The sequence below is a fragment of the Ceratotherium simum genome, chromosome 27 (genome assembly GCF_057802395.1).
Source record: "Ceratotherium simum simum isolate JZ-2026a chromosome 27, ASM5780239v1, whole genome shotgun sequence".
Taxonomy (NCBI): domain Eukaryota; kingdom Metazoa; phylum Chordata; class Mammalia; order Perissodactyla; family Rhinocerotidae; genus Ceratotherium; species Ceratotherium simum.
Window position 1 is genome coordinate 14,463,181 of NC_141926.1, and position 26,875 is coordinate 14,490,055.

At 40.5% G+C, this 26,875-nt stretch overlaps 1 protein-coding gene across 11 annotated transcripts in view; it reads left to right on the top strand.

Annotated features, from left to right (window-relative positions):
- Positions 1-26,875, top strand: part of TIAM1 (TIAM Rac1 associated GEF 1) — a 358,647-nt gene that overhangs the window by 268,893 nt on the left and 62,879 nt on the right. For all 11 annotated transcript variants that reach the window (XM_087418160.1, XM_087418167.1, XM_087418157.1 and 8 more), the window contains 6 exons: positions 2,934-3,080; positions 4,520-4,594; positions 7,544-7,714; positions 14,207-14,311; positions 20,517-20,598; positions 25,840-25,926. In XM_087418160.1, coding sequence (XP_087274286.1) covers positions 2,934-3,080; positions 4,520-4,594; positions 7,544-7,714; positions 14,207-14,311; positions 20,517-20,598; positions 25,840-25,926 — 667 coding nt within the window. The remainder of the gene's footprint in view (positions 1-2,933; positions 3,081-4,519; positions 4,595-7,543; positions 7,715-14,206; positions 14,312-20,516; positions 20,599-25,839; positions 25,927-26,875) is intronic.

A 26,875-nucleotide genomic window follows, 5' to 3' on the forward strand; every position in this document is an offset into this window, starting at 1 on the left:
GAGGAGGAGGTGTGAGGGCAGCAGGGTGAGGGGAGGAGATTTGAGCTACAATTTAAGTACCATTCACCAGGAGGCCTTCCCATAATGCTTAGTGATTTGCAGTAATTAACTGAAGGGTCCCCGCTGTACTCTTTGAAAGAAGGTTATCATTGTTCTTGTTTGCACAGATGAGCAGAATGATAGAGTAATCAGGTTCTGGCCACAAAGGGAGGCATTGTCTGGGCAAAGATCATTGAGAAACTCTTGGGTTCTTGTCCAATAGTTCTTTTGCTAGACTTTTTTTTTTTTTTTTCTAAATCCCTTTGCTCATTTTGAGTCGTCTTTATCTTGGGGGTAGCAGTTACTTGGGGGTAGCAGTTACTTTTCCTGTTTACCAGGCCCCCAACAGTTTAGAATAGTTACTATAAGAACCTTAAATAAAGTGCCCATTTGTGAAACAGACTAAACTAACTGGTCAGCTGGTAACTGAGAATATTTATGGTTGTGTGAGTTTCTCTTCTGGACTGTTTTTCTAAAATTGTAAACCGAAGAGTTACTGTTTACTTGTTGTAACCGTGTTATGTAGGATCTCTGCTTTTGCTTTTTGATGTTTATTTATTTATTCATTCGTTCAACAGATGTATGTGAGTGCCTGGCATATGTCAATTATTATCCTTATGATTAAGGTTATAGAAGTGATCAACTCCAGCGTTCTTGTCTTATTGGAGCTTATATTCTTGTGGGAGAGATGGATAATAAATAAGTTAGTAATTAAACACGAAAAGTATAGATATTGATGTGTGCTATGAAGGAAATAAACGGTAATACGTATTGATATATATACACACACACAAAATATCTATCAATCATCTATTGTCTATCTGTCAATCATCTATCTGGCTGCCTGTATGTATGTATATATGTGTCTATTTATGGATAGATTTATATATTTGTAAATATATATATATATATATGAGACCAAATGGGCATTTTTTTCTCTAGGATTTTTACTTTTAACACCATTTATTCAGTGGTTGTTAGCCTCGTTTTGTGATGATAGGCTTAATTGACATTGACGTAGTCCCATGAGGCTATGTGTATGTCAGCATGTTGTAATTTATTCCTTTTGCAAACTTTGTTTACCTTTAACTTAGAAAGTGATGAAATAGAGAAAATGTTTACATATTTAATGTCAACATGTGCCTTTCGTTTTGTGGTTTTGTTCCATGACACCTTGAATTTAACTGTAGATGAGAGCTCTTTCTTACAGAGCTTTCCCACCACTGTCTTGGAAACCTCATTTTCATATGCCCTGATCTGGGTTTATGTGCTAAGCTGAGAAAATACAAGACCTCTCAGCTCCCTCATCTTTCTATTTTCCTTTGGGACCAAAACCTTCTCCCTAACACCCTTGCAGAGAGGCTGTTTAGATTCCTGTTTTTAATGTACGTGGGGGTCTTTGCCAGTCTACCCATGGGGCTTCCAGAGTGTTTACCCTGTCAATACTGAAAACCCCAGAGAGGCCTGCCTTCTAACCAACATGCGGATTGCTGGGGAAGCCCCTTTGGTTACCCAACAATATTCCATCCCCTAGACTGTTGCCAGTTGGCAGCCATCACACTGGGAGTTGCCCGCGTGTGAATCTATGACAAGTAGGTTCCAAGACATTTGCCCCCAGCAACAAAGAGCTGGTGGGGAGGTTTCTTTTCAGGTCCGACCCACTCTACCTCCCGGCACTCCCTCCTTTGAAAGGAGAGCCTGTGGGTGGCCTATTGAGAACTCCTGGCAGAAGTTCTCTTAAGTGGCTGGGACTTTGCTTACCACCTGGACGATAAAGTTCAAGCCTGACTGTTCGTCTGGGAAGGACTTCATGGAGTCCTCACAGAGATTCAGCATCTACTTGAGCAGTTATCACAGTGGCAGATTTAAACTTGGGCTGTTCCTCTTTGAAATATTTGTCTGGGTTGCTGGTGTCTTGCAAATATCTCAACAGAGTTTAGCTTCCTTTTTTTGTTTCTAAACAAAATACAACTTTTATTCCCCTTTCACCTAAACATAGGACATGCAAGGCTAGTAAGGTGGTTTCACCATCTTCATGGACCCAGGTCCCTTCCATCTTGTTGTTCTGCCATCCTTGAAAAGGCTTCTATCTGAATGTCCTAGGCTAGCTAACATATGGACCTTCCTGACATCAGGAAGGAGGAAAGTGAAAGATAATGGAAAGTCCCCTCCTCTTGAGGATGCTGCCTAAAAATTGCAAATAGCCCTTCTTCTTATCTCCCATGGACCAGCACTTTGTCAGAAGCCCATGTCCTGCTACAAGGAAAATAAGTCAACTTTGGGTCACCATGTGCTCAGCTCATTTGGGGTTTCTCTGACTGAGGTACAAGGGAGGGTGATATTGGGGATCACTATTACTTGCCTAATTAGGAAAGTGATTTTATGTAATTCTAAGAAAACTAAATAGAAGAGATTTATGAAGATTAGATTTAATATGGAATCATAGGAACCAAATGTTCTCTTTTCACTGTTTTTGCTGACACTCAGGCACCATATTTCATTAGAATGCAGAAACAGCTCTCTGGTGTTTGGGGAGAATCTGAGTAAAGTATGGCTAGTTTAACTTGATGCTAAAGTTCAAACCTGTGACTAGAGGACATCTAATTCTTGGAAGCATAACATATACATTCTATTACTATTTTATTTATTTTTGCTGATGATTTCAGACAATGATTGAGTCTGCCAACGTTTCATTAACATTTTGAATTCATGAAGGGCCCTCAACGTCTTAGTGTGTATGAGTCATGGATTAAATGCTTTGGGTGTTCGGGTCAGTGTTGGCTGGCATGATGGAGGAGGGATTTTTGAAGAGTGGGACTTAGTGGGGACCTTGAGGAACAGGTGAGTGGTCTTGACACAACTCTCTTGTTGATGTCCCTCCTTGCCGTCCTCAGGTGGCAGCACGCACTGGAGAAACTGGAGTGAGAAGACGTACTCAGGCCATGTCCAGATCTGCAAGCAAGCGAAGGAGCAGGTTTTCTTCTCTTTGGGGTCTGGACACTACCTCCAAAAAGAAGCAGGGACGTCCCAGCATCAATCAGGTAGGTTCCCAGGTGGGTAGAAAAGCAAGCATAGATGGCTTCCATGGCCGCCTCACGTTGTGATGTGTGTGTTCCTTCATTGACACTGAGTGTTATTTAAAATCAGCTAGTTGACACAAAGAAGTTGGTTGTGTTAGATGCTTTTGATAGATAATATATACCCATACCATTGAACTCTGCTATTATTCTATCACCAAGCTCCAGTCTCCCACCTGCATCCTTTCCAAACCCTGGTTAATTACAGACCTTCTGAGAGTGCACCATTCATCCTGAGTCTTCAGAAAAAACCAGAGCTTGATGCTGAAGCCAAGTGGGCACCTGAGCACAGAGTCTTTTAAGCTGCCTCTGGCACTGGATCAAAGGCAGCCTCCAGGGAAATCTGATTGTTTCTTTGTCCTTGACTTTTTGGGTTGACGTTAAATGAGCAGTTCCTCTGCCTACCGGTACGAGGAACCAGGAATTGAGAGTGCTCACTCACCGCCTTGATGCCCTTCTACCTGGGTACTGGGGCTTGACGGAGATCTCAGTACATCACGAATGGCACCACCTGGAGTAGCGCAGTGTCAGGCCTCTGATACCCATGTGCTGGGGCCTCATTAATTTTATTCCCTTACTAGCCAAGGCCACTTTCCTGCTGGAGTTACTGCTAGGAAACTCACTCTCCATTGTCATTGTCATTTTCCTTTTTTGGCTTTGAGCAACAGGTGGCTCCAGAACTGCTTCAGATTTTAGGGACTGAAGGGACATGGATGTTTGTCTTTCGGAAGGAGAATGTCCAATACACGGGCTGCAGTGCCTGGAAAGTCAGGCACTGAACTTTTTTGAGGTCATGACTAGGATTGCCAATTTGGCCTCTTCACTCTGAGCCTGTATGCAAAGTGAGAAGTCGATTGACTGGCCCGATAAAAAGATCCCTCATGGGCTGGCCCCGTGGCGTAGCGGTTAAGTGCTCACGCTCCACTGCTGGTGGCCCGGGTTCGGATCCCGGGCGCGCACCGACACACCGCTTGTCAAGCCGTGCCATGGCGGCCTCCCATATAAAGTGGAGGAAGATGGGCACGGATGTTAGCCCAGGGCCAGTCTTCCTCAGCAAAAAGAGGAGGATTGGCGTGGATCTTAACTCAGGGCTGATTTTCCTCACACACACAAAAAAATCCCTCATTATTTCTTCTGACAATTCTAGCCATTATTTTACCTAAGAATTGAAATTCAAAAGAGAAATTCATCCTGAAAGCTGATGTACAAAGTCCTTCGCTGACCAGCGTGCTCACCATTTAAACATGGAGGGTCTGTATCCTTGATGGAACTGGCAGGAGACCAGAGGAGCTAATGATCAGAGAGCCTGAGACTGAGCCGTGCCCATTTTGCATACCCCTTCCCATGCTTCATTTGCCCTTTTGCCCAGATTTCTTTTTAAGACGACACCTTTGTATCTGCAGGTGTTTGGTGAGGGAACTGACGCTGTGAAGAAATCTTTAGAGGGAATCTTTGATGACACTGTTCCAGATGGCAAGGTAAAAAAAAGCACATGTTCCTTTTCTATAAGTACCACAAATGCATTGACATTATCCAACGCAGTGGTTTCTTGGGATCCGAAAATTAAGTAGACTTAGTATTAAAAACTGAAATGATCAGTTCTTTCAAGTTATGTAATAAGTCAACAAGTGATGGAAAGCAATTTACATTTAAAACTTGATAACAATAAGAACATTCTCCTGCTGATATAACTTTTTTGATACTTATCATTTGAATGTATAAGTTTCTACTTAGAATGTAAGGGGAAATTTGGGTTCTGGGTAGCTGAATTTTTTATGCCATTGTCAATTCCTTTTATATATAGCTTCCATTCCCAAGAGGAGAGTTCTTATTGCCCTCCGCCTCTGCCCACACATGCTGTTTTGCTCCTATTCATTTCAAAGAACTGTTCTGATAGTATGTTCTTAAAAAATATATATATTTGCCTCCCAAGACAAGTATTCAATTAAAGATACACAGATTTGGTTCAACCTTGTGCTTGGATTTAAAAGAGGCTTTCAAACTACTCTGATTGAAGGCCCATAAAGAATATTGAATTTTTTCTAGACCACTTTTTTCAGCCTCTAAATAAATAGACATCTTGAGTTTTAAAGATTCTAAGAGTGATACCAGCGACCTCTGTATTGGGGGGGTTCTGATGTTGATAACATAAGCTTGGTATAATCTTCTAGTTCTCGGACTCAGAATCAATATGACAGAGTTCAGCTCTCGGTTGCCATGCAACCAAGCAGTGGTGGTCAGCGGTTGCTCAGCCCCACGTTCTAGATGGAGCTGAGCCTCTGAAACCAGAGTGTAGTGGGGAGTTCTGGCTATTGGAAGGGGAGGAGAGAAGAGTGGCCATGGGCAGGCCTTTTCTCCCTTTCATACCCACACTGTTCTTGGATGATGTCATCATTGATACAAAGGTAGCTATCCTTGGAAATACCCGTCCATGGCATTCTCTTTGAGCATCTATCTCTGTTTCTGATGAAATTTGATGAAATTAAATTGCCTTCCCTCATGCAATCCAAGCATAGTTTTTGATGTTAACGTAGCCATTTCTCAAGTTAGTTACTTTATCTTGCATGCCACTTTTAATGTTGGGATACCCTCTCCAGGCATACTGGAAACTACAAAAGTTTTTCCGTTGGATTTCTGTGTTGCTTTTTTGTTTTTTCATTTTTTCAAGACACTTCTTTATCCCACTTCTTGGCTAGAATGCGTTGTTCTCAAAGGGCAGTTTAGATGCAAAACTTGAGTAGATCCAGTGCTAAGGGGGACATATTTAATGTGACATAAGGGGACAGAGTGAAAATATTCCAATTATAGTTAATGGGATTTAGGCAAATTGCATTTTGACAGTCCCTTCCCTGGAATTCCATTTATCTGTGAAAGCAACACCATTCAAAGGCAGAGCTGAAATTGTCTTCTTCAACTGAATTTAGTTTAGTGGCCTTTACAAAAATATTTTCCCCATTCAGGGTCTGTTCTTTTTATGTATGGAAGTTGTTACATTACCACTCTCAGCCTTCATTTGGAAATTTGTTTCTTCTTGTAATTTGCTGATACCAGCCTTATTCTTGATACACATTTGCCAGTCAGTGGCCTGGTTATAAACCAATAATCAAGGCTTATTACTTAGCACATATTGAGCATCAATATTTTTATGTTGCCGAAATCCAACATAATTCTTTGCTTATGTTACACTGGGCTCCTAATGTTTCATCAATCTATAGAGTGTTTTCTGCTTTAGCTGTTTAGCTTGCTTAGACGTAACTCAGCTACTGAATGTGTACATAAGATACCTCTTCTCCCATCCTTACAATCTTGGTGCTACTCCCTGATCCTCAGGCCAAGTGACGTAGAGGATGGAGCGATGGCAACAGCCTAATAGGGAGGCTTATTTTTGCCACGTTGTGCCGTAAAGCTCCTCCTCGATGTTCTCTGAACCTCGTCTGGAAATGGAGCTGTCTCTCTCCCAGAGCTGTGCTCGAGGTCGAATGCGAGCACAGATAACGATGCTACTTGTAAATATGCAGTGCTAGAACATCATCTTTTCTTTAAAAATTTCTATAATTTTTTATAATTTTATTTATTTATTTTTTCCCCCAAAGCCCCAGTAGATAGTTGTATGTCATAGCTGCACATACTTCTAGTTGCTGTATGTGGGACGTGGCCTCAGCATGGCCAGAGAAGCGGTGCGTCGGTGCGCGCCTGGGATCTGAACCCGGGCGGCCAGCAGCGGAGCGCATGCACTTAACCGCTAAGCCACAGGGCCGGCCCTCTTTAAAAATTTCTATGGGTCTCATTGTTGCCTTTGAAACATAACAGCTCACATGGCAGATATTCTTACCGTCAGAATTCACTGCTCTTGGGCCGGCCCCGTGGCTTAGTGGTTAAGTGAGCGCGCTCCACTGCTGGCGACCCAGGTTCGGATCCCGGGCTCGCACTGACGCGCTGCTTCTCCGGCCATGCTGAGGCCGCGCCCCACATACAGCAACTAGAAGGATGTGCAACTATGACACACAACTGTCTACTGGGGCTTTGGGGGGAAAAAAAAAAAAAGAATTCACTGCTCTAAATTTGAAATGGGTTTGTAGAAGAAATAATAGCAATAAAGCTGAGCTGAATGGATGACCCATTTCTTTCTTTCTTCCAAGTTTCGGTACCCACTCATTCATGCCATGCCCACTGGTGGATGCTGTGGACCAGGTGTAAGGTCTGCCTCATATGTGAGGTCAGAAATCTTGCTCACCCCTCCCTCCAATAAAGCTCTTTCTCAATAGTTTCTTTCTCTCTCTGAGAATTTCTCTCTACCCCTCAAAACTGCCATCACTGCTGCCCTGGGCCCTTTTCATAGGGCTAGATAATTCCTGTGTGCAATCTGGGGATCTGAGATCATTCAAGACTGACTGTTGCAGCTCTGCTAACTTTATTTCTTATTGTAGAGGGAGAAAGAAATGGTCTTGCCTAGTGTCCACCAGCACAATCCTGACTGCGACATGTGGGTCCACGAATATTTCACTCCATCCTGGTTCTGTCTGCCGAATAATCAGCCAGCCCTGACGGTCGTCCGGCCGGGGGACACTGCACGGGACACCCTGGAGCTGATCTGCAAGGTATGAGGCTCCTGGGGGTTGTTTTCTTGGAAAGAGGGGAATGCGATGGGGGAATCTTGGAAAGCACACATGGAGACTCAAGAGGCATGTGGGAGAGGAAGTTACTTTAAAGGAAGTAGGAAGAGGAAGTTCGTTTCATTTCAGAGAAGCTTTGAATTCCTTAATGATAATATGAATAATAAATGTAAGTGAATTCTTCAGCTTTGGGAAGAGTGGGATTCTTTTAAGTAGCTTCTTTCAGTATGTGTATTTGATAGATTTGTAATAAGCATATTACATGTTCATTACAAAAATTTTAGACAATTTAGCTAAAGAAGAAAGCAGAAATTTAAGTCCATGCTTACTCAGAAAAATCCAGAAATAACCGCTGTAAACATTTTGATGTTTGTCCTTCCATTCTGTTTTCTACACGCACACACATACATGTGTTAACGATGTCACATTATGTATACTGTTTGTCATCTGCTCTTTAACAGTAGCTGATACCCCACAGGCATCTTTTGGAAAGGGAAAACTGAAATAATTACAAGTTTGACCTCCATGCTGGGAAATTCCTCTTCCTGTGAACACATAATTAGCGTCTTTTTTTTTTTTTTTTTGGTGACAAATGACTGAGCTCACTTTCTCTACTTTCACCTTAAGCTGTAGAAACTCTGATCTTTTTCAAGATAAACCTGGTTTCAGTTTTTTTTCCCCTTGAAGGGTGGCCAGATAAATGGCCTTGAGCGAGGGAAGGGAAAGAGGAAAGAAAGGAGCTTTTCTTTCGGGCCTGTTTTTGCTTTTCCATAATTAATAGCATTAATAGTCTTCTTTAGTAGTCATATCAAGTCTGAGAAGGAGCTGATACTTCCCCATTGTACAGATAGAAAAGCTGAGGCTGAGAGAACCTTAGTTCCTTGTCTAAGCTCACATCACGGTCAGTTGCTGTGGAAGGACTGAATCCATATCTGGATGCTTCCAACACGGGTGTGTCCCCTGTGCCCAGTGGATGGTCATAAGAGCTGTAGAACACAAGTCAGTCGTTAGGAAGGGTGGTCCTTAAGGGTCAGAAGAATCTAGACTATATTCCTAGGGGAGTGAAATGGTCTTCCCTGGGGTCACTAAAGGGAAAGGGAAACTGTTTTCTATCATAATTTGGTCCTAGTAGAAGTTGGATGGATACAATGATGTTTTAGGACCTCCTCATTCAACACAATGGTTTATAAATCCATTGGGGAGTAACTTTCACTACCTCAGCAAGTACTTCAGTTCTGTAATTCTGTAATCAGCAGTTTTCGTATTTTTTTGAAAAAACAAAGCACTAGGGCCTTTGTAAAGAAAAAATAGAGTTCGCTATGTGAGTCAGGGAAATGGAACAGTCTGGCTCAAATAAACCTTTTGGGTGGTCTTATGGGGAGGAAAACTAGAAGGGCCATTTGTTTCAGGACAAAGCTAAAATCAGCCCCCGCCTAGGTGTTAAAAATAAATGATCCACTGTTTCATGCTTTGAATACTTCATGTACCTGTGTTCTAGCTTTTTGAAGATAATGGTATTTCTGTTCACATTTTTCATTTTAATTACTTAACAACATTGGTCTATTGAGGATTTCTGCATTCTTTTATTTATAGATTAGCACGATTCTTTAGAGACCCGTTAATATTCTGCAGAGCTGTGGGAGTTATTCTCAGAACTGCAGCTGAAGGTGTCAAAAGTAGGACGCTGGCATTTTTTAATAAACCAGACTCTGGAGGGTCCTTCCAGAGAGTGGCATTCCTTTGGAACCTTCTGTGTAGGAACCTTCTAACGGCCTTACATTCAGTCAGGAATTGGAGGGTAGGTTAAAGTTTCCCAATAACCATGATTGATGGAAACTTGAATAGTGAGTGGTAAAATAGGGATTGGCCAATTTTAGCTCCTTTTCAAGCTTTTGCTTTGATAGAAACGAAGGGAAGGAGGAGTATTATTGTCCCTGCCACTTAGAGACCATCTTTAGATAAGGAGTTGGATCTGTTCCCCTATAAAGTGTTTATTTCTGTCACTTGAAAGGTTTTTGGTGGCATCATTAGGGCACAAATCCCTTTCTTTAACAATAAAAGGTCATCCCACCTAATTTTCCCTGGATCCTCAGCTCTTTTTCCCAAAGCATGGAAATAAAGACAAAAACAATATGGTGTGGAGCAAGCTTACATTTCACGTTTAAAAACAGAAAATTTTTGTGTGCACTTTAGGAAATTGATGGTCTCTGGAAAAGCATCCACGTAGGATAAATTAAATAGTGTGCTCAGAGCCAGGTGCCTTCTAAAGTTTGCGTCTTCTTTGGAAAACACTTTATTGTGATTAGTGGAGCAATTTTATTCTTAAGAGGGGAAGAGATAATGGGGAAAACAGTTCCACATGTTATTAATGATCTAATTAATGGTGAGGGTTTTTTCCTTTTGGAGGAGGGACTGAAAACAAAGGTGATTGTCAGAATGTCTTGTCTTTTATTTCTTTATTGTCATTCTCAACGTTGGTGATGGATGCTTTCTCTAATATTTAATAATCAATCTCTTTCTTCTGTCTCTTGCATTCAGCTCATTCTCTTTCCTATTCTTTCTGATCCACATCATTTCACATCAGTTTGTCATCTGCCATCCGAGCACCAGTCAAGTTCTGGTATAGTAAATGTTTCAAGATCTACATTTCATATACAGTTCATGTTATGGATGTTATGAAAATGATTGTTGCTGTGTATAGCAGGTAAACATGTTGGTCTATTGGTTTTGGATATATTCTGATCATTGCAATTACCAAAATAATTGCAAAAAAATTCATTCATGCATACTCACTGATATTATTCACGTGTGACCATGGGATCAGTTTTATTTCCTGCCTTCACTGTGTTGGCCTATGGCTTTGAATATTCTAATAACTGTTGGCATTTAAAAAAAAATAAAAGGTCACCTTGAAGGGCGGGATAAATATCTTTGGAAATTCTGCGGTAGTTCTTTGTGTGTGTGTGTGCATGGATTTCTGTATGTGGTAACTGCATGCTTTCATATTTCCCTGAGAAGTTTGATTGAAATGGAAGAATATGAAGAGAAATGAAAGAGCAAAACATGATGGATTAGAAGATTATGTTGTTATCTATTTTAATTGGCTCAAACTATTTGCTGAAAAGATCTCTACTGTGTTTTGCTGTTTCATCCATTGGAGTAGATGCAAATAAAAAAAAAAAACGCTGACTAAACCAAAAATTGTTCTGTGATAATATTTATCTTATGGTATAAATTTGGGGCTGCATTGCCTCAAAATGAATCAAATGCTCTCTAAATAAGTTAAGTAAATGCACTTTGGAAAACAAATTCGTACCGCTTAAATTTTTTCCTATCTGAATTCCTCTTGAGTTAGGAAATTTTTTCTTGAATGTTTTGCACGTCTGAAGCAGGTGAAATATTTAGAGTTACTGTGTTAAAATATTCATTGATATTTGGAATTCTCTCCACACAAAGATGTATTGTGAACATGGTGAAGTGTTTGACCTGCTTTGATATTGACTTGCAGATATTTGAGGAGCATGAAATTCTTCTGGAGAGTTCTGATGATCTGATTTAGTTAATTCATTAGGATTTTCCTTTTATGTTCAACCAGCCGTGACTAACGAGGGCTTGTAATTGAGAAACATTTACCAAAATGATGAGACACACTGATATATTGATCTAAAATCTCATTTTGGGGGGTAACTATTTATTGACCAAACTAGAGGCCTCTAGGTTACAAGCAAGACCCTTATAATTTTTATGTTTGTGGCATGTGCTCATTTTTTTTTTTTTTGGTGAGGAAGATCAGCCTTGAGCTAACATCCAATGCCAATCCTCCTCTTTTTTGCTGAGGAAGATTGGCCCTGGGCTAACATCTGTGCCCATCTTCCTCTACTTTATATGGGACGCTGCCACAGCATGGCCTGACAATCGGTGCGTCAGTGCGCGCTGGGGATCCGAACCCGCGAATCCCAGGCCATGGAAGCGGAGCGTGCGCACTTAACCACTGCGCCACCTGGCTGGCCCCCTCATTTTTACTTTTAAAGTTATCAAGACATTATTGTAACTTGAAGTTTGGAAAATATGGTAGTGGAGGGGAGGATGGCAAGAATCATCCTTATTACCATTGTTACGTTTATCGTCCTTTTGTTCTCTTTGCTGTGTTAATCTGAGGGAGGTACCTGGACAATGGCGCTGGCTGTTTGTCATTCTCTGCACATCTGTGTAAATGTTTTCAGCACAGTAGCATTTCAGTCATGATAAGAATCTCCACAGTCTTCCTCAGGACCACCTTAAGATCTTAGGTTCCTGACAGTGGGCCGTGTCTCTCTCACACTGAGGTTTCACGAACCAGAAGCTTCCTAGGTGAGGTTGCTATTTGGGTCTGATTTCCAGAAGGCTGTGTGTTTAAGTGGCGACCTCACTGGAAGTGTCCACAAAGTGTTTATTAATGATGATGAAAAGGTTTCCAAGTGGATTTGTTCCTGTTAACCAAGACCCTACGAAGTTTCATCTCTCTCTCGCTTCCACCTCAGTCGGAAACAGATGGTGAACCAAAATTTTTTGCTTCTAATTAAAAATTTCAGTGAGGACCTAGGTAGATGGGAAGCATTTGCAGCTTCTATCTCCGTGAAGGAAACTTTTCTTGCTTATCATATCACCCACAATATTATTCTTTTGTTGTTGTGTTTGTCTCAGTGCCTCTCTGACAAGCAATACGTAGCCCACTTTAAAACTTCCCTGTTGTATATCTCTCTGGCTTACCCATCTACCCCTATATTATCTTTGGCATTGACGGTCTGGGTCTGTCAGACACTGAGCATTTGGTCTCTAATATAAATAGTGAAAGCCCGAAGGCCACGTGCACAGGAATGTGTCAGCTCAGTGGTGCCCATGGTCACACAGTGGGGTTCAAACTCTCACGTTACTCAGGAGAGGATACAGGTTAGAAGGTCCCAAGATACACTGATAGAAAACAACTTCTTTATCATTCCACTAGGTGTTCAGAACAGACTCATTTCCACTTTCTGAAAATGTGTTTCTGTGATGATGCAGGATGCCTGTCTTGCATGTATATTTATTTAAAAAGCAGAACCATCAGTACCTACCTCTCTTTTTCTGCACACCCCTTCCCCACAGCCACACACACTCCTGAAGACTGCATTTATGTTTTATTAATTTACGTATTTGCAGTGCTTCACACAGTGTCTGGCATACTTGAGAGTTTGTTAGATGTTAGAATGACTATTATTGGAATAATTATTGAATGTTCTTAGTTTGGCCTTAAAAATTGCCGGGGGGGGGGCAGGGTAAGTAGAAATGGTATTCCACCAGTGAAAAATTAATTTCACTTATTTTGAAATAATTCTCAGCAGTAGAGCTTTTGGTGTGAAGAGATTTTATATTTACTTTATGAAAAATTTCAAACATATAAGAGTAGAGAATATCATAAACTCCTGTGTGTCCATCACTAAGATTCTATAATTATCAAATTATGGTTCATCTATTTTCTAACTCTCTCCCATCCCCTGCTCTGGATTATTTTGGAAGCAAATTCCAAATTATCTTTATCTGTTAGTAGTTTAGGATGCATCTCTAAAAGATAAGGATACTTTTAAAAAATGACTTAATTTAAACATATCTCTCTGGCAATATATTTTCATGTTGCCATGTACTTTTGAGGAGCATTTTCTAACTTTTTCCTCTGATCTTCTTGAATGTGTGTTGAGGATTATTTATAAAACTGTGTTGCCACCATTGCTTTTTTGACAAACTTAATTCAAGGGTGACTTTCTAGATAGAAAAAAATCAGTTGACCCATCCTGGACCACTGGAGAAGGCCTGGAAATTTCAATCCTTAACTGTTTTAGAATTGTTTTCTTTGGGCAAGTCATTCAGTGTGTTTTCAAAGTTGGCCAGATGCCCGTCTGCACTGCCCCCGGAGGGAGTCTCACTCAGGGTGTATATAAATAAGGCTGAAATCCAAATGCCTTGTCTTCACACTGACTTGCCTGCAAATGAACTGTTAACAACTGTCCCAGTGTCCCCATGTGGTTAGAAAAACAACTTCGCCTGGGCACAGCCTTTTTTCTATCACTGTAAATACTTCCTTGCCTTCCTTGTCACTTTGCTTCTTTAATCACCTATGTATGTTTGGAATTATTTTTAAGGGCCTCTTTGATCTGATGGATTTGTTGCAAAACCAGTGTTAAAGAGCATCATGAATCAGAAGCAGAAGTGAAGATGTGACTCAGTTGTTTCCATTGAATCATAAGATGCCCATGGAATATTATTAATATGTTCGAGGAAAATTATTTTAGGGTTTGGGTTTTAGATGTAAACCTTTTAGGAAGTATAGAAATCTTACACTCCCCACCAGTAACAAATCTCGATTATTCTTGGGAATACATGATAAAATGTGAGCGGAGAACTAATTACTCCTGTTTACTATTGAACTGACATTTTCTTTTCTTTTCTCTTCTTTTGTCCCAGACACATCAACTGGATCATTCTGCTCATTACCTGCGTCTGAAATTTCTAATAGAAAACAAAATGCAACACTATGTTCCGAAGCCCGAGGAGGACATTTATGAGCTGGTAATGTTTATGACTGTTGTCCAAGTACATTCTGTAGGAGATTATTTTTAAATTATATCTGTGCTCATGCTAATTGTGGTTGGTGAAGTAGAACAAATTCTAAAATAAATGAGCCTCATTCAGAGTTCTTAAGTTTGTGGAGATGGCCTTACTTATCACTATATTTCTGCCGAGTGGAAATGCCACCTCTGTTTATGCAAGGAGTGATGCTGTGCTATCATGAAAAATTGAAACCCAGAGCTGACTCGCAGATAGAATTTTAGTTATTATTCCTAGCTTTCCTTACAGCTTTGACAGTCTTTTGTTCTAAATTGGTGACTTGAGGATCAGCTGGCTGTTGTCAGAAAAAAAGTACCGAGTCCAATTTTGTGTGACTTCTACATGCCTGTCGAAACTGATGGGTCAAATCCTGTTGGGTGAAAAAGCGGCCAATTATGTGTCCCCGGGAATTGTATTTATATAGATTCCTGGGCACACTTATATGTGTTTGAGTTTCATTATGGGACTTTGGTTCTGAACTAGATCTGGATTTTTATATTGGCTCTGTTGTTTACTAACTATGTGGTATTGGCAAAAAAAAAAAAAAAATGAGGGGATAATACTTAATTTCTAGGATTTTGCAAAGATTCGAGATCATGGTTCACATAGCAGATGCTCAATAAATGGTTGTTATGGTAATAACATCGTGACAAGTTCCTTTTTCGTTAGCCAAGTGGTGCATTTTTCAGTTCCAAGAAAGAAACATTTTGGGAGAAAGACGCCCCGATCTTGGAGTTTGTTCTTCTCTCTCTGCACTTAGTCATTCCTCTGGGGGCCGCCGAGCTGCTTGCCATGGATCTGTGAATGATAACAGTATGACATCAGGCAGGGTTTCATCACAGAAAGCAGAACTGAAAATTTAAATCTGAACAGTCTCTTTTTGAAAAGGGGAAGCGTGATTTAAAATTTAGTAGGGAATGTGGTTTTTAATCATCTTTTTTGATGTTTACTTTATATCCAATGAAAGTCATCGATTTTAAGCACACAATTCCATGAGTTAACAAATGTGTGCAGACAGCCGTTTCCAACTCTACCATCATAATGTAGCACATTTCTGTCATCCTAAGATGTTCCCTCGTGCCCTTGTGTTTTTAACAAAACATAAGAGAGGGTGTGTTTTTGTAATGCTTTTATTGTGCCACGCTGATAGAAGATAGAAATGACGAGTCCATTTTCAACTGTCACCTAAATCAATAAATGTTAACAGAGGAGGGTCCTTTTAACAGTGAGTGGCTGCTTTATTTTTTCTCTGGCATGGGGAAAAGCCCTGACTTTGTGCTCTCTGAGTAGAGGAAAGAAAACCCCTTTCCTTACTTAAAAAAGGAAAGTACATTGCTGATAACACTGGAATAGCTATTAGATCATATATTTTGCATCTTGGGGTTAATGACTCTTTCATACCCTAAGTGACAGAGTTCACACCTAGCCAGTTCTCCTGTCCTTCATATCTTACACATAGTAGGTGCTTGAGACACATCTTTTGAAATTATATTGACTCACTTATTATTTTTTAAGTCTTTGCCATTGTATGGTCTCATCTAATATAGGAGACTAAGTAAGATATGCCAAGCTTAGTCTGTTTGTATCTACAGTTGCTGTATACATATTATAATTTTTTTTAAAAAGAATCTAAAATACAGAGAGACCATGGTATTCTTTCTTGCCCTGTTGCAGAAGGTCTCCAGCTCATAGATCCCTAAGAGAGCAAATGCCGTAGTCTTACTCACTTGATTGCTCAGATTGCAAGTGAGTATTACTCGCTTGTACCTCTATTTTTACTAAGATTCTTAACTTTTTTGTTCTTAGGATACCTTTGGCAGCCTGGTGAAGCCTCTAGATTCCCTTCGCAGAATAATGTTTTCAGCTGCATGAAATAAAATACATAGGATTACCTGTGGCCCAATTATGTTGAAACAGTTATCAAAAATATTTTCAAATTGTAGATAACATATGTGCTTATTTATTAGCTCATTAAATGGTAAGACCCAGCAGTAGGTCTAATAGCTACCACTGTTTTGAAGTAGTGAAGAGCATAAATAATATTTTGAGATATTAGCCGCATCTAGAATGATATGGAAATAACTGAGATTTCTCTGTGGCAAGGTCATAGGCACTGCTAATATTGCTATATTTGTTGCCTACATCCATTTATGATGGAAGGAAATGCTAAGTTTCAGTTACAGGTTAGTGAATAGAAAGATGTCATTTTTTTTCCCCCACGGTCTCAGGTCACAGACCCCCCGAATTCTGTCCGTGGGTCCCTGCTTACCCAGTTCCTGCTTTAGGCTGTTAAGCTGGGTGTAATGTCACTCCAGGGCTGGGGGTTTTGGAACACAGTGTTCCTGGATGCTTTTTTAAGAGTTTACAGATTTCAGTTTCTTGTCCCTTACTCAACAAACGTCAGACTGCACATGGTTAATTGGTTCCCACAGCCCACCTCCATGTTATTTTTGATGGACTGGGGAAGCTCACACATGTTCAAGGTCGTGTCCTCAAAAATGACTCATTCATAGATGATTGTCCCGAAATATTTTATTCACTGCCATTGTTTAGTCAACTATTCTTTAGTAGTAAGGTTGATAGTTATTTAGCACAAGTGCACACTATATTTTAAAGATCTTTTGGGGGGAGGTCTAGTATGTTTATTTGTTGGGGCAGAGGATTCTCTTGCTTATGAATGACCATGAATAGTTAGTCATCTACTTATCTGCTTTACTGGTTACTTTTTAATATAAGTGGCATTTGGCTACTTTTCTATAGTTAGTTGGTTGTCGGGTCCAATCCATGGGATGATAATGAATATGGAAGCACTGGTTTGTCTTCGAAAACCCATATTAAATGTGTTTTTCTTAACATGACAGGTGGGAATAAAGAGTTTTCAGAAACACTGATCGATGGATTTATTCATTCATCCAGCAAATATTTATTTAGCATGTATTGTGTACCTGGCACCATACTAGCTGTTCTAGGCACTGAGATACACACAAAAAATCTCTACTCTTTGTGGAAACTACGTTCAAGTTTGTGGAGACACAAAAACATGTACATTTTTTTAATATAAAAGCATGTAAATGTGTAACACTTTAGGGGATGTTAAGAGCTCGGAAAGAAAACATTAAGGCAAATGGATGGAGAGAGATGGGGCATCCGGAAGCGGGCTGTGCTTCTCTTTTAGATGTGATGTTTGACAGGGAGGTGAGTGAAGTGAGAGAGTCATAGAGGATTTTGGAGGAACGTGTTCTAGGCCGAGGGGACAAAGCTGGGTAAGACCCTGGCAGGGGAGGTTATCGGTGACAGAGGTGGCTTCCTTGTGTGTTAGGAGGATCAGTGGGCAGGGTAAGCGAGTAGGCTAGTGGGAGTGATGGAGATGTAAGAGATGAGGGAGGCGGGGAACAGAACAGGCCCTGTGGGGCGTAGGTGAGTAGAGACCTCTCACCTAGAGGAAGGACGTTGTTTGACTTGTGTTTAGTAGGCTTGCTGTGGCTGATGTGTGGTCAGTGGACCTTAGGACATAAGAGAAGGAGCTGGGAGAGCAGGCAGGAGGCTAGTGGGCAGTAGTTGAGGCAATAGGTGATGGTGACTTGGACCAGAGCACCCAAAGGAGACATGGGTAGAAGTGGTTGTGATTTTGTGATGACTCAGGTACCTGGGTAATCAAATTATTTCCTAAAACCTGATGATCTTTTAATCTGTTTTTTGAAAAGAGGGAAAACATACACCATCATTTGTGATCGATTTAGTAAAATGTGTGTGATACTTCTTTGTTAAAGATGTTTATGTATAAAACTAGTAAATTTCAAAATTTCTAGTTTTAGATATTGTGGTTGCATTGAAAATATATTTTAGGGGCCGGCCCCATGGCTTAGCGGTTAAGTGCGCACGCTCCGCTACTGGCGGCCCGGGTTCGGATCCTGGGCGTGCACTGACGCACCGCTTGTCCGACCATGCTGAGGCCGCGTCCCACGTACAGCAACTAGAAGGATGTGCAACTATGACATACAACTATCTACTGGGGCTTTGGGGAGAAAAAGGAGGAGGATTGGCAATAGATGTTCGCTCAGGGCCGGTCTTCCTCAGCAAAAAGTGGAGGATTGGCATGGATGTTAGCTCAGGGCTGATCTTCCTCACAAAAAAACAAACAAACAAACAAAAAAGAAAATATATTTTAAAGCACAGACCTTTCTTGAAATTTTATATATTTTATTAGAGCTTTTTACTATACTCAGTTTTAGTCAAATCAGCCTATAGACTGTCGCCCAGGAGTCTGTCTATATTAGAGGAAGTTATCGTCTGAGACTGGGAAAAGTCATGAAGACTTCCACACCAATTACAAAGAAAAGTAGGAGGTAGTAGTATGCAAGAATAAGAAAGATTATTCATAAAGCTATATGCCCTCTGGATCTTTGGAAAACCATTTAGAACTTTCCTGAGATGATTAGAACGAACAGTGAGATACTGCCATCTAGGGGAAGAGTTGGCTCTTGAGGAAATTTTAAAAAGTAAAACTAGACTCAAAATAAGTGGAGGTGAACACACTTCATAACATTTTATTAAGCATTCCGTGGCGTTACAAAATAGGGTGTCAACTTTATTGTATTTGGTATTTATAATTTTGGTGACTGTAATTTCTGAACTAAAGAAATTAAAGTGTTATAACTGATTTCTTCTAATTTCAGAATTAAATAAATTCTGAAATTTATTCATTCATTCATTCAAATAGAATGAAAAATTTTTTTGAAATACAAAAAGAAATCCACGTTAAGTTATGCCCTAAACACATTGCATTTGGCGGAAGAGGCATTAAATTAGGGTGTTCTAGAGGATCCGGGCTGTATGGTCAACATTCCTAGCCCCCTGCTCCCGTTTGCTTTGTATTCTAGCGGCCTGTTTTCCAGGCTCCTGAATCCTAAGCATCGTGCTCACCTCTCCCACCTCTCAACTGCCCTAAGAAAGCGAAGAGAAAGAAACTGGCATTCTTTTCTACTTGCCTGGGTAAAATTGTTTCTGGATGAATGAGTGAGTGGTCAGAGATGGGGGCAAGTTTAGGTTACCACCAAGACGTCTCTTTAGTGCTAAAGGACAGCTTCTTGTCGTTGACCTTGACTCAAAATAGATTTTCATTTCAAAATTGAACAGCAATTTTTAAATTCCTTATGAGCCTTTAATATATTTATTTGTTTTGGAATTTTCATCATAAATTTTGGAAATGGCCTTTGGCTTGCTTACCCGAGAAGAGTGTTTCTCTTTGGTACCCCTAAATTCCACCAGGAGGCGCTGTAGTGTAGTGGAGAGAGCTTCAGCTCTGGAGCCAGGGAGACCTGGGTTCAAATCCCGGCTCTGCTCATGCTATACTGGCTTTATGACCTAGAGAAAGTACTTTCTCTCTAGCCTTATCATCTTTATTTATAAAATGGGGTCACAGTTGTCTCAGAGTGAGTATGAGGGGCAAGGACACAGGGTGACACTTTTATAAGTTATTGTCCATGATGATGATGGGTCCAGACATGTGAAAATGAAGTAGCAATTAAATTAATTGAAGATAAAGTTTCTGATATGTGAACTACACGTTTCTCTTATATCTTTTTCCAGGCTTTCTAGAGAATAGATTATTTATGTACTTAAGTTTTCTAGCTAATTTTGGTGAAATCCAGTGGCTGAAAGAGAATGTCCTCCATTTATATAATATATTGTCTGTTTCAGTGCTATAACTTGTCTACTTATTTGTGCTACTGTGAACTTTTTGGGCAAAAATGGTATGTGATCAGAAGAGAATGGAAGCACAGAGATTTCTCCTGTCTCCATGGATCCCATGTCAAGATCTTTATAATCTCTTCCTGATTTTAATAGTTTTTTTTTGCCAATACTGGAGCTTTTTGATTACTTTAGTATTATTTTTCAGGTCTGTGATAGATATACGGTGGGAAAGGACATACAGAATGATGTTGAGGAATTATTTAGAAACTGGAACTGTAGCTAAGTTTGGAAATATGAGTTATAAGTTTCCACTTTGCCTCTTAATGAGGACAGTTCAAGAGAAACACTGGGATGTGAGGAGAATTTGCTTTCAAGTATCAATTGTGAAAAAAATAGATTTGCAAAAGGATGATTATTCCTAATAAGTTATTTATAATGAAATCCTAATTAGACTCCTCTTTTTAATTTTCAGCTGTACAAAGAAATTGAAATTTGTCCAAAAGTCACTCAGAACATCCAGATTGAGAAGTCAGATACAGCCGGTGATAATTATGGTACGTGTATTTTTCTTTGATCTTTGGTGTTTTTCAGGTTAAAGCAATTCCTGTGTAAACATGCACTTATTTACAATTCAATAAAATGCCTTTGGGGGCTATTTAAAACCAGATAGCACATCTGGCTTCTGTGCTGTGCAAAGCAGCCAAACTAGGAAAAAAAAGAGATATTTACCCTGAGTATGACGAAGACGTCGGCTTTCAATTTCATAGCTTTCATCACCGGGGTTCTACTATCATAAAAAGGAAATGGATGTATTGGGAGCACATTATTTTATATTATGATGTATCCTAGTAACGAAGAAATTATCCTTTCACACTCCCAAATATGTACATTATTCTCTCTTCCACCAAGAACTGCCCCCCAGTCACACAGGCCATACTAATTCCCCCAGCACCAGGCTGGGACAATGTGTGTGAAATGTCTACCAGGGAAGCTTGTTAGAGACTTGGTGCACAGGGTTTTTATTGGAAGGCTGGTCCTATAGGCACCCTCTGCCTAGCATATACCAAAATTCCAGACTCTAAGAAAGCAGGTGCATAAAAAGCACGTTGTTTATACAAATTTTAGGTGTAATGAGCCATGTTAGGGTGTTGGGAAATCTCCGCAAATCCAAGTTTTCAGATGCCAGCCAGGGCCAAACTCTGCTAACGCTTTTCTACACAGTGTCTACATTCTGGTATAGGTAAATATAATCGCTTCCATATGTGTGAGACTAGTCTTCTTCGCATTACACTGTACGACTTGAATAGTAACAGAGTTGGTGCTTGAGTAAAATATGTAGGGAAGTCCATACTGTGCGACATCAGTTGGGACTGGCGAGGTTAGCTGCAGGAGTGACAGTCACCAAAGCTCAGTGGCTCAAAATCGTGACATTGACTTCACATATTCACCATCCATCCGTTTTGGGCTGGCTGGGACTCTTTCTTCGTGCTGTCCTCACTCCAGGACCCAGGCCTGAGCCGCGGCCACCTGGGACGTTGTCTGTCTCTTGGCAGAGGGGAAGGAGAGAAAGTGGTGAATTAGCTGCCGGCTCCCTCACAGTTCATTTGTCAAAGCAAGTGTCATGGCCACACCTACCTTCAGGGGGCCGAGAAGTGTAGTCCTACTATGTGCTTGACGGAGGGAAACTGGAAAACCTGGTGGAAAGATGTCAAGGCTACTATATGTGCTCACTTGCAATTTCTCTCTGAATTAAGTTACGAAGCTTTTTAGCATTTGAAAATCCTCAGACCCTTTACTGAGCAGCAGGATGTTAGATTCCTTCTGCAGCTTCTCCCACAGGCCGCCAATCCGCATCTCAGCATGCTCGTCTCGTGAGAGTATTTTGGCTTAATGAAGAGAACTTGATTTTGAACCCCTGGCTGCTTCTGTGACACCTTCACGCTGTTTACTTCTTGACCTTAAAACTAAAGACATCATAAAGCCAGAGGATGTTTTTGATGGCAGAGGATAAATGTTTATGAAAGGCTTATTATGCAGCAGAAGCGTGACCTCAGTAATTAAAGTGATAATTGGTAGCAGGGCTATAAATAAGTGTCTGGGTCCTCCAAAGTCAGATGCGCCATGATGGTTACTCTTTTCTCTTTAGTTTGCTGAATTTCTGTTGAGTAAGGGTAAGCTGTAGCAAGAAGCGAGAGAGGCTGGATTTCAGAGCTCTTGGAATGGAACTCTGAGATTGACTGGTTTTTAGACTCAGAAATAGAAATTGGGCATAAAACCTCTATACTGTTTATATTTTCTTATTGGAAGTGCTCACAGAACCCGTTTAGATTTCCACACTGAAGGTGTTATAGGGCATCAGGCATCAACCTGGAAGGTATTGTCAACATTGCTTCTCAAATTACCTGACATAAAGGAGCAGGGTTTTTTTGTTTTATTTTAATTTCCAGTCTGTCGTGGACCACCACTACTTTTATACAAAATCCCGTGCTTGGAGGTTGTGGCGGTGTCCACAGCTAGGTTCTCAATGCTTAGTCTCGATTTCTGTCCTTACAGTACTGTCAGAAGCAAACTGTCTGTACCAGTTCCTCGACTTCACTTTGGAAATCTTGCTGTGCACGGCTAATAACCTCAGCTAAACCATTTATTCTCAGTGCCCCGTTCACGTTGGCATAAGCTGTTCCAACAGCATCTTGATTGAGAGATTAAAGAGTCTCCCATTCCTAAGAGACCTGGTTGCCTCTGACCTCAAAAGCTACCAGGATTCTCAATTCAGCCCGTCTGTATCTAACATGAGCACCTTCTAAGTGTGGCTTCCCGCTATATAACGAGTTCAGTGTATGTAAAAGTTACTAGTACACACCAACACCCCAAAATCTATGAACCAAATGCTGCTTTCTATTTTAGAACACTTTAGGGAGGAAAACAGGACTTAATAATCCAAGTGACTGAATGAATTTAAAGATTTAACACTTGCTTAATTTTTCCTCTTGCCCTTCCCTCCACCTCAGCCCGCAGGGCACTGTCAGGCCATACTGTTGACATTAGTTTCAATAGTTATGTGATGGACTGAGCACCATCCCCTAGGCTGTCTTGAAGTGGAAAGAACCTTCATTTCAGCAACCAGGTGTTCCTTTTTCTTTGGGGACGTCTTATGTTGTTATATTTTTGGTCGTGTGTCCCCCTTTTGTCATAGGTGTCTATACTTTTCTCACTTTCTGAATTTCGCTGTATCCTGGACTCTGATTTTGAGTCCTTCTCTGTTGTTTATTTTGTTGTCCTGGTTTTTTTTTTTGGTCATGAATTTCAGTATGAGGAATCTTCTGGTTGTTCAACATATGAGTTTATCTTCTTGGTTTCTTTGCTTAGTTTTAGTCACTTCCTTCATTCTCAAGATCATTATTCCAGATGCTACTGATGGTACCTCCTGGTCTTTGTAACTGAAGGCCTTCTGATGGGGTCGGTACATTGGGTTTATGTTGAATAACTCCCTCTGCTCCCTCTTGGCAATCATTTTGGACTGCATTACATTTGTTTGCTGGGAATTAGATTGTTGCTATCCTATTTAAAAGAAAAGAATCCTGACTTGGCTGATTAACTGTTAAAATCATTGTGTGCTTTATTGATCTCAAAATAATCCAGCAGTAGGATATTTAATACTTTCTTTTTATTTGTTAATGTAGGAGATAGTTATGATCGCCTCTTTCTCCCAGTGTGCAAATTGTTGGCATCTTGAAATGGAGGCTGCTCCTTGGGACTCTTGACACCCTCAATAGTGAATGTGCACAGCTGAGTGTGGGCAGAGCTGTGTTTCTAAACACTGAGAGGAGCTCCTCTTTGCCTGACCCCTAAATGGGTGTCCTTCAATATGAATTCCAGTGCAGAGCTAAAGTGCTATTTACATTTGTAAATTGTTGGCTTCCATTTGAATGATCTTCCAAGAGGAGCTTATTGCCATCATTTTGTCTTCAGTCCTCTTTCCTGTGATGGAGATTTCCCCACTAACTTGTGAAGTCCAATCTGTTTCTCAGATCCATACTTGGAACCCAGCTGCCCAGTGCAAATTTCATGGTCACTTGCTGTCTTCGAACTGGATGACTCCCCACCTCTCCTTCCCACCCTTGTTATTACCTTCTGGTTATTAAAAAGGAAGACCAAGAAAAAGAGGAATGCAGCAAATGAATACCTCAGCCATCTCCATTGACTTTGGCTTGTGGTGACTTGTGCTAGGCTCTCAACACATCGCCTCTTCTGGTATCTTCCATTCAAGCAAGCTGTTCCCCTTGCACCCCATCAGTGTGCTCATTTCATTTTTAATAGAAAAAATATTTAGTCTCAGAACTTTATAGAATGGTAGCATTTTAGAAAGGAAATGCCTGTATTTTAATGAATTCTATCCCTTCTTTTCTCTTGACATAGCCCTTGATTCTGTGTCTGTTCTTACAGATAAAAGAAAAAAAAGATTCACTACTGAAAAGCAGATAAACAGACCTAACGTTAAGACTAATGTCACTTAAATGGTTCCTGTATAAAATTATTTTTATATGAGTGGAGCTTCTTGAAACGTAATCTGAAAGTTATGTTGCTATAAGAACGGAATTCAAAATAAGAGATTAAAAATAAAGACTTTGGAAAGTCCTCAAGGCGTGGCCTTGCGTTGTTCCCCATCTGAGGGAGTTATGGTACCAGAGTGGGCGATGGCAGTTGGCAGATTTGCTTACGTGTGGGTATCTATTTCCTGGTCCTGTGAACTAAACAAAAAAAAAACCATACTCATTATGACATGGCCTGAAAAGTCTCAGTGACCCCCTGGGCCCCAGTCCCGTAATTAATTATTCTGTTTTGTTGCTATTTGCTTGTTTTTTTAAATCACTCTTTTTTCCTCTGCTTTTACCTTTAAGACAGATATCTATATTATGGGATTATCTTTCTCCCAGAGCTGAAATCATATCAGATCTTTACTATTGCATTCATTCTGATTGTCCTTTTAGGAATAGCTGCCAAACTATTTTATCCTCAGGGAAGGTAGGTATTGGTTGTGGACATTCCATTGATTGATCAGAAAAGAGTTTTACATTAGACTGTCTGGCAACGGGGGTGACCAGGGCTTGTAGCCCTAGGATTGGGAGCACCCAAGATCCTCAAACCACTTAGAACCTTGGGGCCTTGTTCTGCCTTTTTTTCTGAGGAATGTAGCAAAGCCTAAGATTAATTAGCTAATGGGCTTTGAGCTCTGGAAGCCTGGATAAGTATAAGATAATCTTATGATCAGACACTAGTAGAACGTGAAATCAATCAGTTTCAATATGAAATGGGATTTGTAAAGTGGTTTGCAAAATTTTATTAAAGCAGTGTCCATATGGATGTACACGCACCATACAGTTGTTCAGTTGTAGCATATCCTAGGACATAGATTTGCTGAAAAAAGTTGAGGGGACCCAGATGAGATAAGCTAATTGTTCTGTATTGTGCCGTGGAAGAAACAATGAAAAGGGCAAAGCTATGGCATTTACTAGTAAGCAAGGTAAAACAAAATAATTTTCTTCCATTTGAGTTGATAGCTAGGTGGTATAAAGATAGATGTACTTGGTAATATTAATTTTTACAAGTAGCGACTTCTTTTAGAGTGAACTAAAAATGTATTTTTCTGCCTTGTAAAGCAATATGAACAAGGAAAAACAATTGCTCCGAACTGTAGACAAAACATTGAACGTACCTAGCTCACAGCAGGTACTTCCTGTTGTTTGCTAAACACTCAGATGGCGTGAGCCCTACCATTCTGTCTTTGTGTTTCGTAGGGTTTTCACTTTCTTCTGTGGAAGAAGATGGTGTTCGAAGGCTCTACGTGAACAGTGTAAAGGAAACTGGTTTGGCTTCCAAGAAAGGTAAGTCATTGAGTGTCTTGTCTGTCTGTCTGTCTGTCTCTCTTTAATTCCCTTTTGGGTTTCTCTGGTTGGTGGATGAGAAAGATATGTCCAAAGGGTTCATCTGTATAGAGTGTTTGAATGTTGTCTCGTTGAAAACCCTTCCAGAGAATATGGATATTATTTCGTAAACTCAGATGTGCAAGAAATGTCATATTCTTGGATTTTAAATCTGATTCTGAGCCCATTTCCATGGGGCTGGTGGGATGTTCCAATTGAATCATAATTGGTTGTCGTTCCCCACCATCTAGGATGGTATCGAGGTCCTAGGGGTCTTCTGGGAGCAGAACGTTTGGGAAGACCCCTCTGTGTTTTGGTCTATATTGGTCAAAGCTGATGTTAGCCATTGCCTGAGCCTGCAAAGCTCCTTCAAAGTAGATGTTCTGTTGCTTCCATTCATGGAGGAATCTTTGCAGAAGTTGAGAACCTAGGGGTTGAGGATCTAGCCTTCTTGTGCCCTTAGAGAGCTCTTCTCTACTACACCCTGCCTGTAGCTCTACAAGAGCTCATAGTGCAGTCTAGGCTACATGTGAAACCCCCACTCTCCATCCTCTTTCTACTCTGAGAGAATCTTTCAATCTAGATTTTTTGCTTCCTGTCTTAGTTTCCTAGGGCTACAGTAACAAATGATCACAACCTGAGTGATTAAAAACAACATACATTTATCCTCTTACAGTTCAGGAGGCCAGAAGTTCAAAATCAAGGTATTGGCAGGGTTGTTTCCTTCTGAAGCCTCTGAGGGGAGAATCTGTTCCATGCCTCTTCTACTGGCAATCCTTGGCATTCCTCGGCTTGTAGATGTATCACTCCAATTTCTGCCTCTGTCATCACATGGCCTTCTTTCCCATGTGTCTCTCGGTGTCTTTACATGGCCTTCTTATAAGAACACTAGTCATTGGATTTAGGGCCC